Genomic DNA, 13,970 nt, shown 5'->3' on the forward strand with positions numbered 1-13,970 from the left:
CAGGCAGGTAGACAGGCAGAAAGGCAGACAGACAGGCCAACAGGCAGGTAGACAGGCAGACAGACAGACAGGCATGCAAACAGGCAGGTAGACAGGCAGAAAGGCAGACAGGCATGCAAACAGGCAGGTAGACAGGCATGCAAACAGAAAGGTAGGCAGAAAGGCCAACAGGCAGGTAGACAGGCAGAAAGACAGGCAGAAAGGCAGACAGACAGACAGGCATGCAAACAGAAAGGCAGACAGAAATGCCAACAGGCAGGTAGACAGGCAGAAAGACAGGCAGAAAGACAGGCATGCAAACAGAAAGGCAGACAGAAAGGCCAACAGGCAGGTAGACAGGCAGAAAGACAGACAGACAGGCATGCAAACAGAAAGGCAGACAGGCAGGTAGACAGGCAGACAGACAGGCATGCAAACAGAAAGGCAGACAGGCAGACAGACAGGCCAACAGGCAGAAAGACAGGCAGGTAGACAGGCAGACAGAAAGGCAAAAAGGCAGACAGACAGGCATGCAAACAGAAGGGTAGACAGAAAGGCCAACAGGCAGGTAGACAGGCAGAAAGACAGGCAGAAAAAGCAGACAGACAGACAGGCATGCAAACAGAAAGGCAGACAGAAAGGCCAACAGGCAGGTAGACAGGCAGACAGAAAGGCAAAAAGGCAGACAGACAGGCATGCAAACAGAAGGGTAGACAGAAAGGCCAACAGGCAGGTAGACAGGCAGAAAGACAGGCAGAAAGGCAGACAGACAGACAGGCATGCAAACAGAAAGGCAGACAGACAGACAGACAGGCCAACAGGTAGGCAGACAGGCAGACAGACAGGCCAACAGGCAGGTAGACAGGCAGAAAGACAGGCAGAAAGAAAGGCAGACAGGCAGAAAGGCAGACAGACAGGCATGCAAACAGAAAGGCAGACAGGCAGACAGGCAGGCAGGTAGACAGGCAGAAAGACAGGCAGGTAGACAGGCAGAAAGAAAGGCAGAAAGGCATGCAAACAGAAAGGTAGACAGAAAGGCCAACAGGCAGGTAGACAGGCAGAAAAAAGGCAGACAGAAAGACAGGCATGCAAACAGAAAGGCAGACAGAAAGGCCAACAGGCAGAAAGACAGACAGACAGGCATGCAAACAGAAAGGCAGACAGGCAGGTAGACAGGCCGACAGACAGGCATGCAAACAGAAAGGCAGACTGGCCAACAGGCAGGTAGACAGGCCAACAGGCAGGTAGACAGGCAGAAAGACAGGCAGAAAGGCAGACAGACAGACAGGCATGCAAACAGAAAGGCAGACAGACAGGCCAACAGGCAGGTAGACAGGTAGACAGACAGGCATGCAAACAGAAAGGCAGACAGGCAGACAGACAGGCCAACAGGCAGGTAGACAGGCAGACAGACAGGCATGCAAACAGAAAGGCAGACAGGCAGACAGACAGGCCAACAGGCAGAAAGACAGGCAGGTAGACAGGCAGAAAGAAAGGCAGACAGACAGGCAGAAAGGCATGCAAACAGAAAGGTAGACAGAAAGGCCAACAGGCAGGTAGAAAGGCAGAAAGACAGGCAGAAAGGCAGACAGAAAGACAGGCATGCAAACAGAAAGGCCGACAGAAAGGCCAACAGGCAGGTAGACAGGCAGAAAGACAGACAGACAGGCATGCAAACAGAAAAGCAGACAGGCAGGTAGACAGGCAGACAGACAGGCATGCAAACAGAAAGGCAGACAGGCAGACAGACAGGCCAACAGGCAGGTAGACAGGCAGAAAGACAGGCAGGTAGACAGGCAGACAGAAAGGCAAAAAGGCAGACAGACAGGCATGCAAACAGAAAGGTAGACAGAAAGGCCAACAGGCAGGTAGACAGGCAGAAAGACAGGCAGAAAGGCAGACAGAAAGACAGGCATGCAAACAGAAAGGCAGACAGAAAGGCCAACAGGCAGGTAGACAGGCAGAAAGACAGACAGACAGACAGGCATGCAAACAGAAAGGTAGACAGGCAGGTAGACAGGCAGACAGACAGGCATGCAAACAGAAAGGCAGACAGGCAGACAGACAGGCCAACAGGCAGGTAGACAGGCAGAAAGACAGGCAGGTAGACAGGCAGACAGAAAGGCAAAAGGCAGACAGACAGGCATGCAAACAGAAGGGTAGACAGAAAGGCCAACAGGCAGGTAGACAGGCAGAAAGACAGACAGACAGACAGGCATGCAAACAGAAATTCAGACAGAAAGGCCAACAGGCAGGTAGACAGGCAGAAAGACAGACAGACAGACAGGCATGCAAACAGAAAGGCAGACAGAGAGACAGACAGGCCAACAGGTAGGCAGACAGGCAGACAGACAGGCCAACAGGCAGGTAGACAGGCAGAAAGACAGGCAGAAAGAAAGGCAGACAGACAGGCAGAAAGGCAGACAGACAGGCATGCAAACAGAAAGGTAGACAGAAAGGCCAACAGGCAGTTAGAAAGGCAGACAGACAGACAGGCATGCAAACAGAAAGGCAGACAGAAAGGCCAACAGGCAGGTAGACAGGCAGAAAGACAGGCAGACAGGCCAACAGGCAGGTAGACAGGCAGAAAGGCAGACAGACAGGCCAACAGGCAGGTAGACAGGCAGAAAGGCAGACAGACAGGCCAACAGGCAGGTAGACAGGCAGACAGACAGACAGGCATGCAAACAGGCAGGTAGACAGGCAGAAAGGCAGACAGGCATGCAAACAGGCAGGTAGACAGGCAGAAAGGCAGACAGACAGGCATGCAAACAGAAAGGTAGACAGAAAGGCCAACAGGCAGTTAGAAAGGCAGACAGACAGACAGGCATGCAAACAGAAAGGCAGACAGAAAGGCCAACAGGCAGGTAGACAGGCAGAAAGACAGGCAGACAGGCCAACAGGCAGGTAGACAGGCAGAAAGGCAGACAGACAGGCCAACAGGCAGGTAGACAGGCAGACAGACAGGCCAACAGGCAGGTAGACAGGCAGACAGACAGACAGGCATGCAAACAGGCAGGTAGACAGGCAGAAAGGCAGACAGGCATGCAAACAGGCAGGTAGACAGGCAGAAAGGCAGACAGACAGGCATGCAAACAGAAAGGTAGACAGAAAGGCCAACAGGCAGGTAGACAGGCAGAAAGACAGGCAGAAAGGCAGACAGAAAGACAGGCATGCAAACAGAAAGGCCAACAGGCAGGTAGACAGGCAGAAAGACAGACAGACAGTCATGCAAACAGAAAGGCAGACAGGCAGGTAGACAGGCAGACAGACAGGCATGCAAACAGACAGGCAGACAGGCAGACAGACAGGCCAACAGGCAGGTAGACAGGCAGAAAGACAGGCAGGTAGACAGGCAGACAGAAAGGCAAAAAGGCAGACAGACAGGCATGCAAACAGAAGGGTAGACAGAAAGGCCAACAGGCAGGTAGACAGGCAGAAAGACAGGCAGAAAGGCAGACAGACAGACAGGCATGCAAACAGAAAGGCAGACAGAAAGGCCAACAGGCAGGTAGACAGGCAGAAAGGCAGACAGACAGACAGGCATGCAAACAGAAAGGCAGACAGACAGACAGACAGGCCAACAGGTAGGCAGACAGGCAGACAGACAGGCCAACAGGCAGGTAGACAGGCAGAAAGACAGGCAGAAAGAAAGGCAGACAGGCAGACAGGCAGACAGACAGGCATGCAAACAGAAAGGTAGACAGAAAGGCCAACAGGCAGTTAGAAAGGCAGACAGACAGACAGACAGGCATGCAGACAGAAAGGCCAACAGGCAGGTAGACAGGCAGAAAGACAGGCAGACAGGCCAACAGGCAGGTAGACAGGCAGAAAGGCAGACAGACAGGCCAACAGGCAGGTAGACAGGCAGAAAGGCAGACAGACAGGCCAACAGGCAGGTAGACAGGCAGACAGACAGACAGGCATGCAAACAGGCAGGTAGACAGGCAGAAAGGCAGACAGGCATGCAAACAGGCAGGTAGACAGGCAGAAAGGCAGACAGACAGGCAGATATACAGGCAGACAGACAGGCAGACAAGCAGGCAGACAGACAGACAGCTGAAAACTGTTGTGCTGTTTAAAGAAGCAATATAACTGTAGACTAGTTGAGTATCTGGAGCATCAGCATTTGTGTGTTTGATTACAGGCTCAAAATGGCCAGAAACAAAGACCATTCTCCTGAAACTCGTCAGTCTATTCATGTTCTGAGAAATGAAGGCTATTACATGCAAGAAATGGCTAAGAAACTGAAGATCTCGTATGACGCTGTGTACTACTCCCTTCACAGAACAACGCAAACTGGCTCTAACCAGAATAGAACAACAGTTTCCAGCTGTACTAACATAATTGCAAAAGGGTTTTCTAATGATCAATTAGCCTTTTTAAAATAATAAACTTGGATTAGCTAACACAACGTGCCATTGGAACACAGGAGTGATGGTTGCTGATAATGGGCCTCTGCACACCTATGAAGATATTCCATTAAAAATCTTCCGTTTCCAGCTACAATAGTCATTTACAACATTAACAATGTCTACACTGTATTTTCAATCAATTTGATGTTATTTTAATGGACAGAAAATGTGCTTTTCTTTCAAAAACAACGACATTTCTAAGTGACCCCAAACGTTTGAACAGTAGTGTATATAAAAGGGGTTATTATGAAGAGATAAAGGACACCTATATAAAGGGGTTATTATGAGGAGATAAAGGACACCTATATAAAGGGGTTATTATGAGGAGATAAAGGACACCTATATAAAGGGGTTATTATGAGATAAAGGACACCTATATAAAGGGGTTATTATGAGATAAAGGACACCTATATAAAGGGGTTATTATGAAGAGAAAGGACACCTATATAAAGAGGTTACTATGAGATAAAGGACACCTATATAAAGGGGTTATGATGAGGAGATAGACACCTATATAAAGGGGTTATTATGAAGAGATAAAGGACACCTATATAAAGGGGTTACTATGAGATAAAGGACACCTATATAAAGGGGTTATTATGAAGAGATAAATGACACCTATATAAAGAGGTTACTATGAGATAAAGGACACCTATATAAAGAGGTTATTATGAGGAGATAAAGGACACCTATATAAAGAGGTTATTATGAAGAGATAAAGGACACCTATATAAAGAGGTTATTATGAAGAGATAAAGGACACCTATATAAAGAGGTTATTATGAAGAGATAAATGACACCTATATAAAGGGGTTACTATGAGGAGATAAAGGACACCTATATAAAGAGGTTATTATGAAGAGATAAAGGACACCTATATAAAGGGGTTATTATGAGGAGATAAAGGACACCTATATAAAGAGGTTATTATGAGATAAAGGACACCTATATAAAGGGGTTATTATGAGATAAAACACCTATATAAAGGGTTTATTATGAAGAGATAAATGACACCTATATAATTGTGGGTTTTTATTCACATCACCAGCTATGCTCTTTTCATAAATAACTACAGATATTCACTTTATTTCACACAACTTTATTGGTTATTATAATATCACACATTATAATTGATCCTTCAACCATTCAAAACCTTCTGATAAAACACATGATTCCAGACAGTGATCCTCTTCCCTTAATTATCTTGTAATGTCCATTTCCCTGAGGTTCTGGGCGCTGCCTGGTTCCCTTTGTCTGTTTCGATGACAGGACGTGTGCAAGAGAACATTCTAGGAGACGTGTGGAGAGTCGGGACTCAACTCTAACCCTGTCGCCAGACACAGATCAGTGAGCCTTTGAGCGACACAGCAAGGATGGCATGATGGAGATAGTAGATATCACGGGGACTATAAACATCACTGGAGAACTACTACAGTAGCTTACATCCCAGAATGCAGCTTGATTCTATACTACATGAGAAACACTGTTGGCATACAAAAGTTCATTTAGGAATAAAGCAATATTTAAAAAATTAAAAAAGTCCAATGCGTTTTTTTTAAAATGTCAATATCAAATCATTTCTAGGTAACAATGAAGTACCTTACTGTGATTTTAATTAAAATGGTCACTAAAATAAACAAAAAGTAGATTCTTAACAACGGGCATTTTCTCAAGCAACAATTTAGCTAGGTCTGTCTGGGAGTGGTCTGAGTGGGGAGGGGGAAACTGAAAATGTGCTGTTATTGGCAGAGGGGTTTAGAACTCTCTTTCTTATTGGTCTATTAACTAATTCACCCCATAGTGATGTCACTGTGAAGGCCAAAACTCCATCCTGCCAAAACAGGCTGAAATGTCAGTCTATTCAAACAACTCATACACTAAAAAGGACATTATGATAATGTTCACAATTTCACAGTGTTATTCCAACCTCATAGGGTGTAAATATATATAAATACATATTTCTAACTGCACTGGGCCTTTAAAAAAACAAATCAATGTATAGCATTAGGCCTGACGCTGACTCATGGTCAGATGGGACAGTAGTGAAGTGCAACATGACTGTTCTATCAATGACTGTAACAGAGTCAGAGTCAATTCAGTTCTATTCAGTCAAGTCATTAAAGTGGACCCAAAATAAAAAGAGTGATTTAAAAAATAAAACACTCTTCATAGAGTACAATGGGCAGTTATCATTTCACTTCCTGATTTCAAACTGAAGGCAGGTTCATTATGAGGATTACATGAGCTGCAAAATGGAATTCAGAAAATACACAAGTTGTTTAGTCTGGTCAAGAGACGCTAGAACCGTTTATAGTATGGCTCCTTCAATACTAACAGTACAGTATGACATGTATCTGTTAACACTAACAGTACAGTATGACATGTATCTGTTAACACTAACTGTACAGTATGACATGTATCTGTTAACACTAACAGTACAGTATGACATGTATCTGTTAACACTAACAGTACAGTATGACATGTATCTGTTAACACTAACAGTACAGTATGACATGTATCTGTTAACACTAACAGTACAGTATGACATGTATCTGTTAACACTAACAGTACAGTATGACATGTATCTGTTAACAGTACAGTATGACATGTATCTGTTAACAGTACAGTATGACATGTATCTGTTAACACTAACAGTACAGTATGACATGTATCTGTTAACACTAACAGTATGACATGTATCTGTTAACACTAACAGTACAGTATGACATGTATCTGTTAACACTACAGTATGACATGTATCTGTTAACACTAACAGTACAGTATGACATGTATCTGTTAACACTACAGTATGACATGTATCTGTTAACACTAACAGTACAGTATGACATGTATCTGTTAACACTAACACTACAGTATGACATGTATCTGTTAACACTAACAGTACAGTATGACATGTATCTGTTAACACTAACAGTACAGTATGACATGTATCTGTTAACAGTACAGTATGACATGTATCTGTTAACAGTACAGTATGACATGTATCTGTTAACACTACAGTATGACATGTATCTGTTAACACTAACAGTACAGTATGACATGTATCTGTTAACACTAACTGTACAGTATGACATGTATCTGTTAACACTAACTGTACAGTATGACATGTATCTGTTAACAGTACAGTATGACATGTATCTGTTAACAGTACAGTACAGTATGACATGTATCTGTTAACAGTACAGTATGACATGTATCTGTTAACACTAACAGTATGACATGCACTTGTTTGTGTTAGAGGAGGTACCTCTGATGGACAGACTGGGCGAGGAAGAGAAGTGTTTGTGTTAGAGGAGGTACCTCTGATGGACAGACTGGCTGAGGAAGATAAGTGTCTGTTAGAGGAGGTACCTCCACAGGAAAAGGAGAAGAGGAGGATGTGGTTGGTTGTTTATCAGTGGAGGAGAGAAGAGAGGTGAGAGAAGAGAGGAGAGAGAGGACAGAGGAGAGAGGAGAGAAGAGAGGTGAGAGAGGACAGAGGTGTGAGGAGAGAAGAGAAGAGAGAGAGGACAGAGGTGTGAGGTGAGGAGAGAAGAGAAGAGAGGACAGAGGTGTGCGGTGAGGAGAGGAGAGAGAGAGGACAGAGGTGTGAGGAGAGAAGAGAGAGAGGACAGAGGTGTGAGGAGCGAAGAGAGAGAGGACAGAGGTGTGAGGAGAGAAGAGAGAGAGGACAGAGGTGTGAGGTGAGGAGAGAAGAGAGAGGACAGAGGTGTGAGAAGAGAGAGAGGACAGAGGTGTGAGGTGTGAGGAGAGAAGAGAGAGAGGACAGAGGTGTGAGGTGAGGAGAGAAGAGAGAGAGGACAGAGGTGTGAGGAGAGAAGAGAGAGAGGACAGAGGTGTGAGGTGTGAGGAGAGAAGAGAGAGAGGACAGAGGTGTGAGGAGAGAAGAGAGAGAGGACAGAGGTGTGAGGTGAGGAGAGGTGAGAGAGGAGAGGAGAGAGAGAGAACAGAAGTGTAAGGAGAGGAGAGAGGTGTGAGGAGAGGAGAGGAGAGAGAGGACAGAGGTGAGAGGAGAGGAGAGGTGTAAGGAGAGGAGAGAGAGAGAACAGAGGTGTGAGGAGAGGAGAGGTGTGAGGAGAGGAGAGGTGTGAGGAGAGGAGAGAAGAGAGGTGAGAGAGGAGAGGTGTGAGGAGAGAAGAGAGAGAGAGGTGTGAGGTGAGGAGAGAAGAGAAGAGAGAGGTGTGAGGAGAGGAGAGCTATAAGGAGAGGAGAGGTGTGAGGAGAGGTGAGAGGTGAGGAGAGGAGAGAAGAGAAGAGAAGAGAGAGGTGTGAGGAGAGGAGAGGTGTGAGGAGAGGAGAGGTGTGAGGAGAGGAGAGAAGAGAAGAGAGAGGTGTGAGGAGAGGAGAGGTGTGAGGAGAGGTGAGAGGAGAGGTGTGAGGTGAGGAGAGGTGTGAGGTGAGGAGAGGTGTGAGGTGAGGAGAGGTGTGAGGTGAGGAGAGGTGTGAGGTGAGGAGAGGTGTGAGGAGAGGAGAGGTGTGAGGAGAGGAGAGGTGTGAGGAGAGGAGAGGTGTGAGGAGAGGAGAGAAGAGTAGAGAGAGGTGTGAGGAGAGGAGAGGTGTAGTAAGGAGAGGAGAGGTGTGAGGAGAGGAGAGGTGTGAGGACTGGAGAGGTAAGGGAGGAGAGGTGTGAGGAGAGGAGAGGTGTGAGGAGAGGAGTGAAGAAGAGTAGAGAGCAGTGTGAGACTGGAGAGAAGGAGAGGAGGGTGTGAGGAGAGGAGAGGTGTGAGGTGAGGAGAGGTGTGAGGAGACAACCAGCAGTGAGACTGGAGAGGAGGAGGTGTGAGAAGAGGAGAGGTGTGAGGAGAGGAGGGGTGTGAGGTGAGGAGAGGTGTGAAAAGACAACCAGCAGTGAGACTGGAGAGACCGGGAGGGGTGTGAGGAGAGGAGAGGTGTGAGGAGAGGAGGGGTGTGAGGAGAGGAGAGGTGTGAAAAGACAACCAGCAGTGAGACTGGAGAGACCGGGAGAGGTGTGAGGAGAGGAGAGGTGTGAGGAGAGGAGGGGTGTGAGGAGAGGAGAGGTGTGAAAAGACAACCAGCAGTGAGACTGGAGAGACCGGGAGGGGTGTCTTTCTATCCGTCAGTTCATGTTCCTCTTCCTGGAGCGCATTCGTCTCCTCCTCTGGCGAAACAGGTGGCGGAAGTTGATGAACAGACCTGGGAAGAAAATATATACTTTTTATCATTTAAAATGTTTTTTTTTAAGAGCAAACTCCATCCACTTGGCCAGAAATTAAAGATACTGTAAGAAAACAAATCTTATTTTGACCCAAAGTGTATGTTTCTCCCTTAGAGACATATCCTGAAACATGACAGATAGATACAGCTGGAGGGTCAGAGAGAGGGTCAGAGAGAGGGTTAGGGTAGAGGGTTAGAGAGAGGGTCAGAGAGAGGGTCAGAGAGAGGGTCAGAGAGAGGGTTAGAGAGAGGGTCAGATGGAGGGTTAGGGTAGAGGGTTAGAGAGAGGGTTAGGGTGGAGGGTGGAGGGTTACGGGAGAGGGTTAGGGTGGAGGGTTAGGGTGAGTAGGGGTGGAGGGTTAGGGTAGAGGGTTAGGGTGGAGGGTTAGGGTGGATGGTTAGGGTAGAGGGTTAGAGAGTGGGGTTAGGGTAGAGGGTTAGGGGTAGAGGGTTAGGGTGGGTGGTTAGGGTAGAGGGTTAGGGTGGAGGGTTAGGGTGGAGGGTTACGGGAGAGGGTTACGGGAGAGGGTTAGGGTGGAGGGTTAGGGTGAGTAGGGGTGGAGGGTTAGGGTAGAGGGTTAGGGTGGATGGTTGGGGTAGAGGGTTAGAGAGTGGGGTTAGGGTAGAGGGTTAGGGGTAGAGGGTTAGGGTGGAGGGTTAGGGTAGAGGGTTAGGGTAGAGGGTTAGGGTAGAGAGTTAGGGTAGAGGTTTAAGGTAGAGGTTTAGGGTGGAGGCTTAGGGTAGAGGGGTAGAGAGTGGGTTAGTGAGTGGGGTTAGAGAGTGGGGTCAGAGAGTGGGGTCAGAGGGTGGTACTAACTGACCGAGGAACATGAGGGCCAGGTAGATCTTCAGAGTGAAGGAAAAGCTGAAGGACGAGCCCAGGACCGGAGGTAGAGGGATGCTGTACAGACGGGTCTCATCGAAGAGAGGCAGGGACTGGATCACAGCTACAGCTGAGAGGAAACAGACAGGACAGACAGGAATACATAGGCAGGGACTGGATCACAGCTACAGCTGAGAGGAAACAGACAGGACAGACAGGAATACATAGGCAGGGACTGGATCACAGCTACAGCTGAGAGGAAACAGACAGGACAGACAGGAATACATAGGCAGGGACTGGACCACAGCTACAGCTGAGAGGAAACAGACAGGAATACATAGGCAGGGACTGGACCACAGCTACAGCTGAGAGGAAACAGACAGGACAGACAGGAATACATAGGCAGGGACTGGATCACAGCTACAGCTGAGAGGAAACAGACAGGAATACATAGGCAGGGACTGGACCACAGCTACAGCTGAGAGGAAACAGACAGGAATACATAGGCAGGGACTGGATCACAGCTACAGCTGAGAGGAAACAGACAGGACAGACAGGAATACATAGGCAGGGACTGGATCACAGCTACAGCTGAGAGGAAACAGACAGGACATAGGCAGGGACTGGATCACAGCTACAGGAGAGGAAACAGGGACAGGATCACAGCTGGACAGCTGCTGAGAGGAAACAGACAGGACAGACAGGAATACATAGGCAGGGACTGGATCACAGCTACAGCTGAGAGGAAACAGACAGGACAGACAGGAATACATAGGCAGGGACTGGACCACAGCTACAGCTGAGAGGAAACAGACAGGACAGACAGGAATACATAGGCAGGGACTGGACCACAGCTACAGCTGAGAGGAAACAGACAGGACAGACAGGAATACATAGGCAGGGACTGGACCACAGCTACAGCTGAGAGGAAACAGACAGGACAGACAGGAATACATAGGCAGGGACTGGATCACAGCTACAGCTGAGAGGAAACAGACAGGACAGACAGGAATACATAGGCAGGGACTGGATCACAGCTACAGCTGAGAGGAAACAGACAGGACAGACAGGAATACATAGGCAGGGACTGGATCACAGCTACAGCTGAGAGGAAACAGACAGGACAGACAGGAATACATAGGCAGGGACTGGATCACAGCTACAGCTGAGAGGAAACAGACAGGACAGACAGGAATACATAGGCAGGGACTGGATCACAGCTACAGCTGAGAGGAAACAGACAGGACAGACAGGAATACATACATAGGCAGGGACTGGACCACAGCTACAGCTGCTGAGAGGAAACAGACAGGACAGACAGGAATACATAGGCAGGGACTGGACCACAGCTACAGCTGAGAGGAAACAGACAGGACAGACAGGAATACATAGGCAGGGACTGGACCACAGCTACAGCTGAGAGGAAACAGACAGGACAGACAGGAATACATAGGCAGGGACTGGATCACAGCTACAGCTGAGAGGAAACAGACAGGACAGACAGGAATACATAGGCAGGGACTGGATCACAGCTACAGCTGAGAGGAAACAGACAGGACAGACAGGAATACATAGGCAGGGACTGGACCACAGCTACAGCTGAGAGGAAACAGACAGGACAGACAGGAATACATAGGCAGGGACTGGACCACAGCTACAGCTGAGAGGAAACAGACAGGACAGACAGGAATACATAGGCAGGGACTGGACCACAGCTACAGCTGAGAGGAAACAGACAGGACAGACAGGAATACATAGGCAGGGGCTGGACCACAGCTACAGCTGAGAGGAAACAGACAGGACAGACAGGAATACATAGGCAGGGACTGGATCACAGCTACAGCTGAGAGGAAACAGACAGGACAGACAGGAATACATAGGCAGGGGCTGGACCACAGCTACAGCTGAGAGGAAACAGACAGGACAGACAGGAATACATAGGCAGGGACTGGATCACAGCTACAGCTGAGAGGAAACAGACAGGACAGACAGGAATACATAGGCAGGGACTGGACCACAGCTACAGCTGAGAGGAAACAGACAGGACAGACAGGAATACATAGGCAGGGACTGGACCACAGCTACAGCTGAGAGGAAACAGACAGGACAGACAGGAATACATAGGCAGGGACTGGACCACAGCTACAGCTGAGAGGAAACAGACAGGACAGACAGGAATACATAGGCAGGGACTGGACCACAGCTACAGCTGAGAGGAAACAGACAGGACAGACAGGAATACATAGGCAGGGACTGGATCACAGCTACAGCTGAGAGGAAACAGACAGGACAGACAGGAATACATAGGCAGGGACTGGATCACAGCTACAGCTGAGAGGAAACAGACAGGACAGACAGGAATACATAGGCAGGGACTGGATCACAGCTACAGCTGAGAGGAAACAGACAGGACAGACAGGAATACATAGGCAGGGACTGGATCACAGCTACAGCTGAGAGGAAACAGACAGGACAGACAGGAATACATAGGCAGGGACTGGATCACAGCTACAGCTGAGAGGAAACAGACAGGACAGACAGGAATACATAGGCAGGGACTGGATCACAGCTACAGCTGAGAGGAAACAGACAGGACAGACAGGAATACATAGGCAGGGACTGGATCACAGCTACAGCTGAGAGGAAACAGACAGGACAGACAGGAATACATAGGCAGGGACTGGATCACAGCTACAGCTGAGAGGAAACAGACAGGACAGACAGGAATACATAGGCAGGGACTGGATCACAGCTACAGCTGAGAGGAAACAGACAGGACAGACAGGAATACATAGGCAGGGACTGGATCACAGCTACAGCTGAGAGGAAACAGACAGGACAGACAGGAATACATAGGCAGGGACTGGATCACAGCTACAGCTGAGAGGAAACAGACAGGACAGACAGGAATACATAGGCAGGGACTGGATCACAGCTACAGCTGAGAGGAAACAGACAGGACAGACAGGAATACATAGGCAGGGACTGGATCACAGCTACAGCTGAGAGGAAACAGACAGGACAGACAGGAATACATAGGCAGGGACTGGATCACAGCTACAGCTGAGAGGAAACAGACAGGACAGACAGGAATACATAGGCAGGGACTGGATCACAGCTACAGCTGAGAGGAAACAGACAGGACAGACAGGAATACGTAGGCAGGGACTGGATCACAGCTACAGCTGAGAGGAAACAGACAGGACAGACAGGAATACATAGGCAGGGACTGGATCACAGCTACAGCTGAGAGGAAACAGACAGGACAGACAGGAATACATAGGCAGGGACAGGATCACAGCTACAGCTGAGAGGAAACAGACAGGACAGACAGGAATACATAGGCAGGGACTGGATCACAGCTACAGCTGAGAGGAAACAGACAGGAATACATAGGCAGGGACTGGATCACAGCTACAGCTGAGAGGAAACAGACAGGAATACATAGGCAGGGACTGGACCACAGCTACAGCTGAGAGGAAACAGACAGGACAGACAGGAATACATAGGCAGGGACTGGATCACAGCTACAGCTGAGAGGAAACAGACAGGACAGA

General features: G+C 48.2%; 1 protein-coding gene across 1 annotated transcript in view; it reads right to left on the bottom strand.

Annotated features, from left to right (window-relative positions):
- Positions 1–9,195: 9,195 nt before the first annotated feature.
- Positions 9,196–13,970, bottom strand: part of LOC135538155 (very-long-chain (3R)-3-hydroxyacyl-CoA dehydratase-like) — a 7,936-nt gene continuing 3,161 nt past the window's right edge. Inside the window, exons 2-3 of the mRNA XM_064964127.1 lie at positions 10,412–10,543; positions 9,196–9,569 (exon numbers count right to left, since the gene is read on the bottom strand). Coding sequence (XP_064820199.1) covers positions 9,493–9,569; positions 10,412–10,543 — 209 coding nt within the window. The 3' untranslated portion in view covers positions 9,196–9,492. The remainder of the gene's footprint in view (positions 9,570–10,411; positions 10,544–13,970) is intronic.

The sequence above is a fragment of the Oncorhynchus masou genome, unplaced genomic scaffold, assembly GCF_036934945.1.
Source record: "Oncorhynchus masou masou isolate Uvic2021 unplaced genomic scaffold, UVic_Omas_1.1 unplaced_scaffold_921, whole genome shotgun sequence".
In the NCBI taxonomy this organism is placed as follows: domain Eukaryota; kingdom Metazoa; phylum Chordata; class Actinopteri; order Salmoniformes; family Salmonidae; genus Oncorhynchus; species Oncorhynchus masou.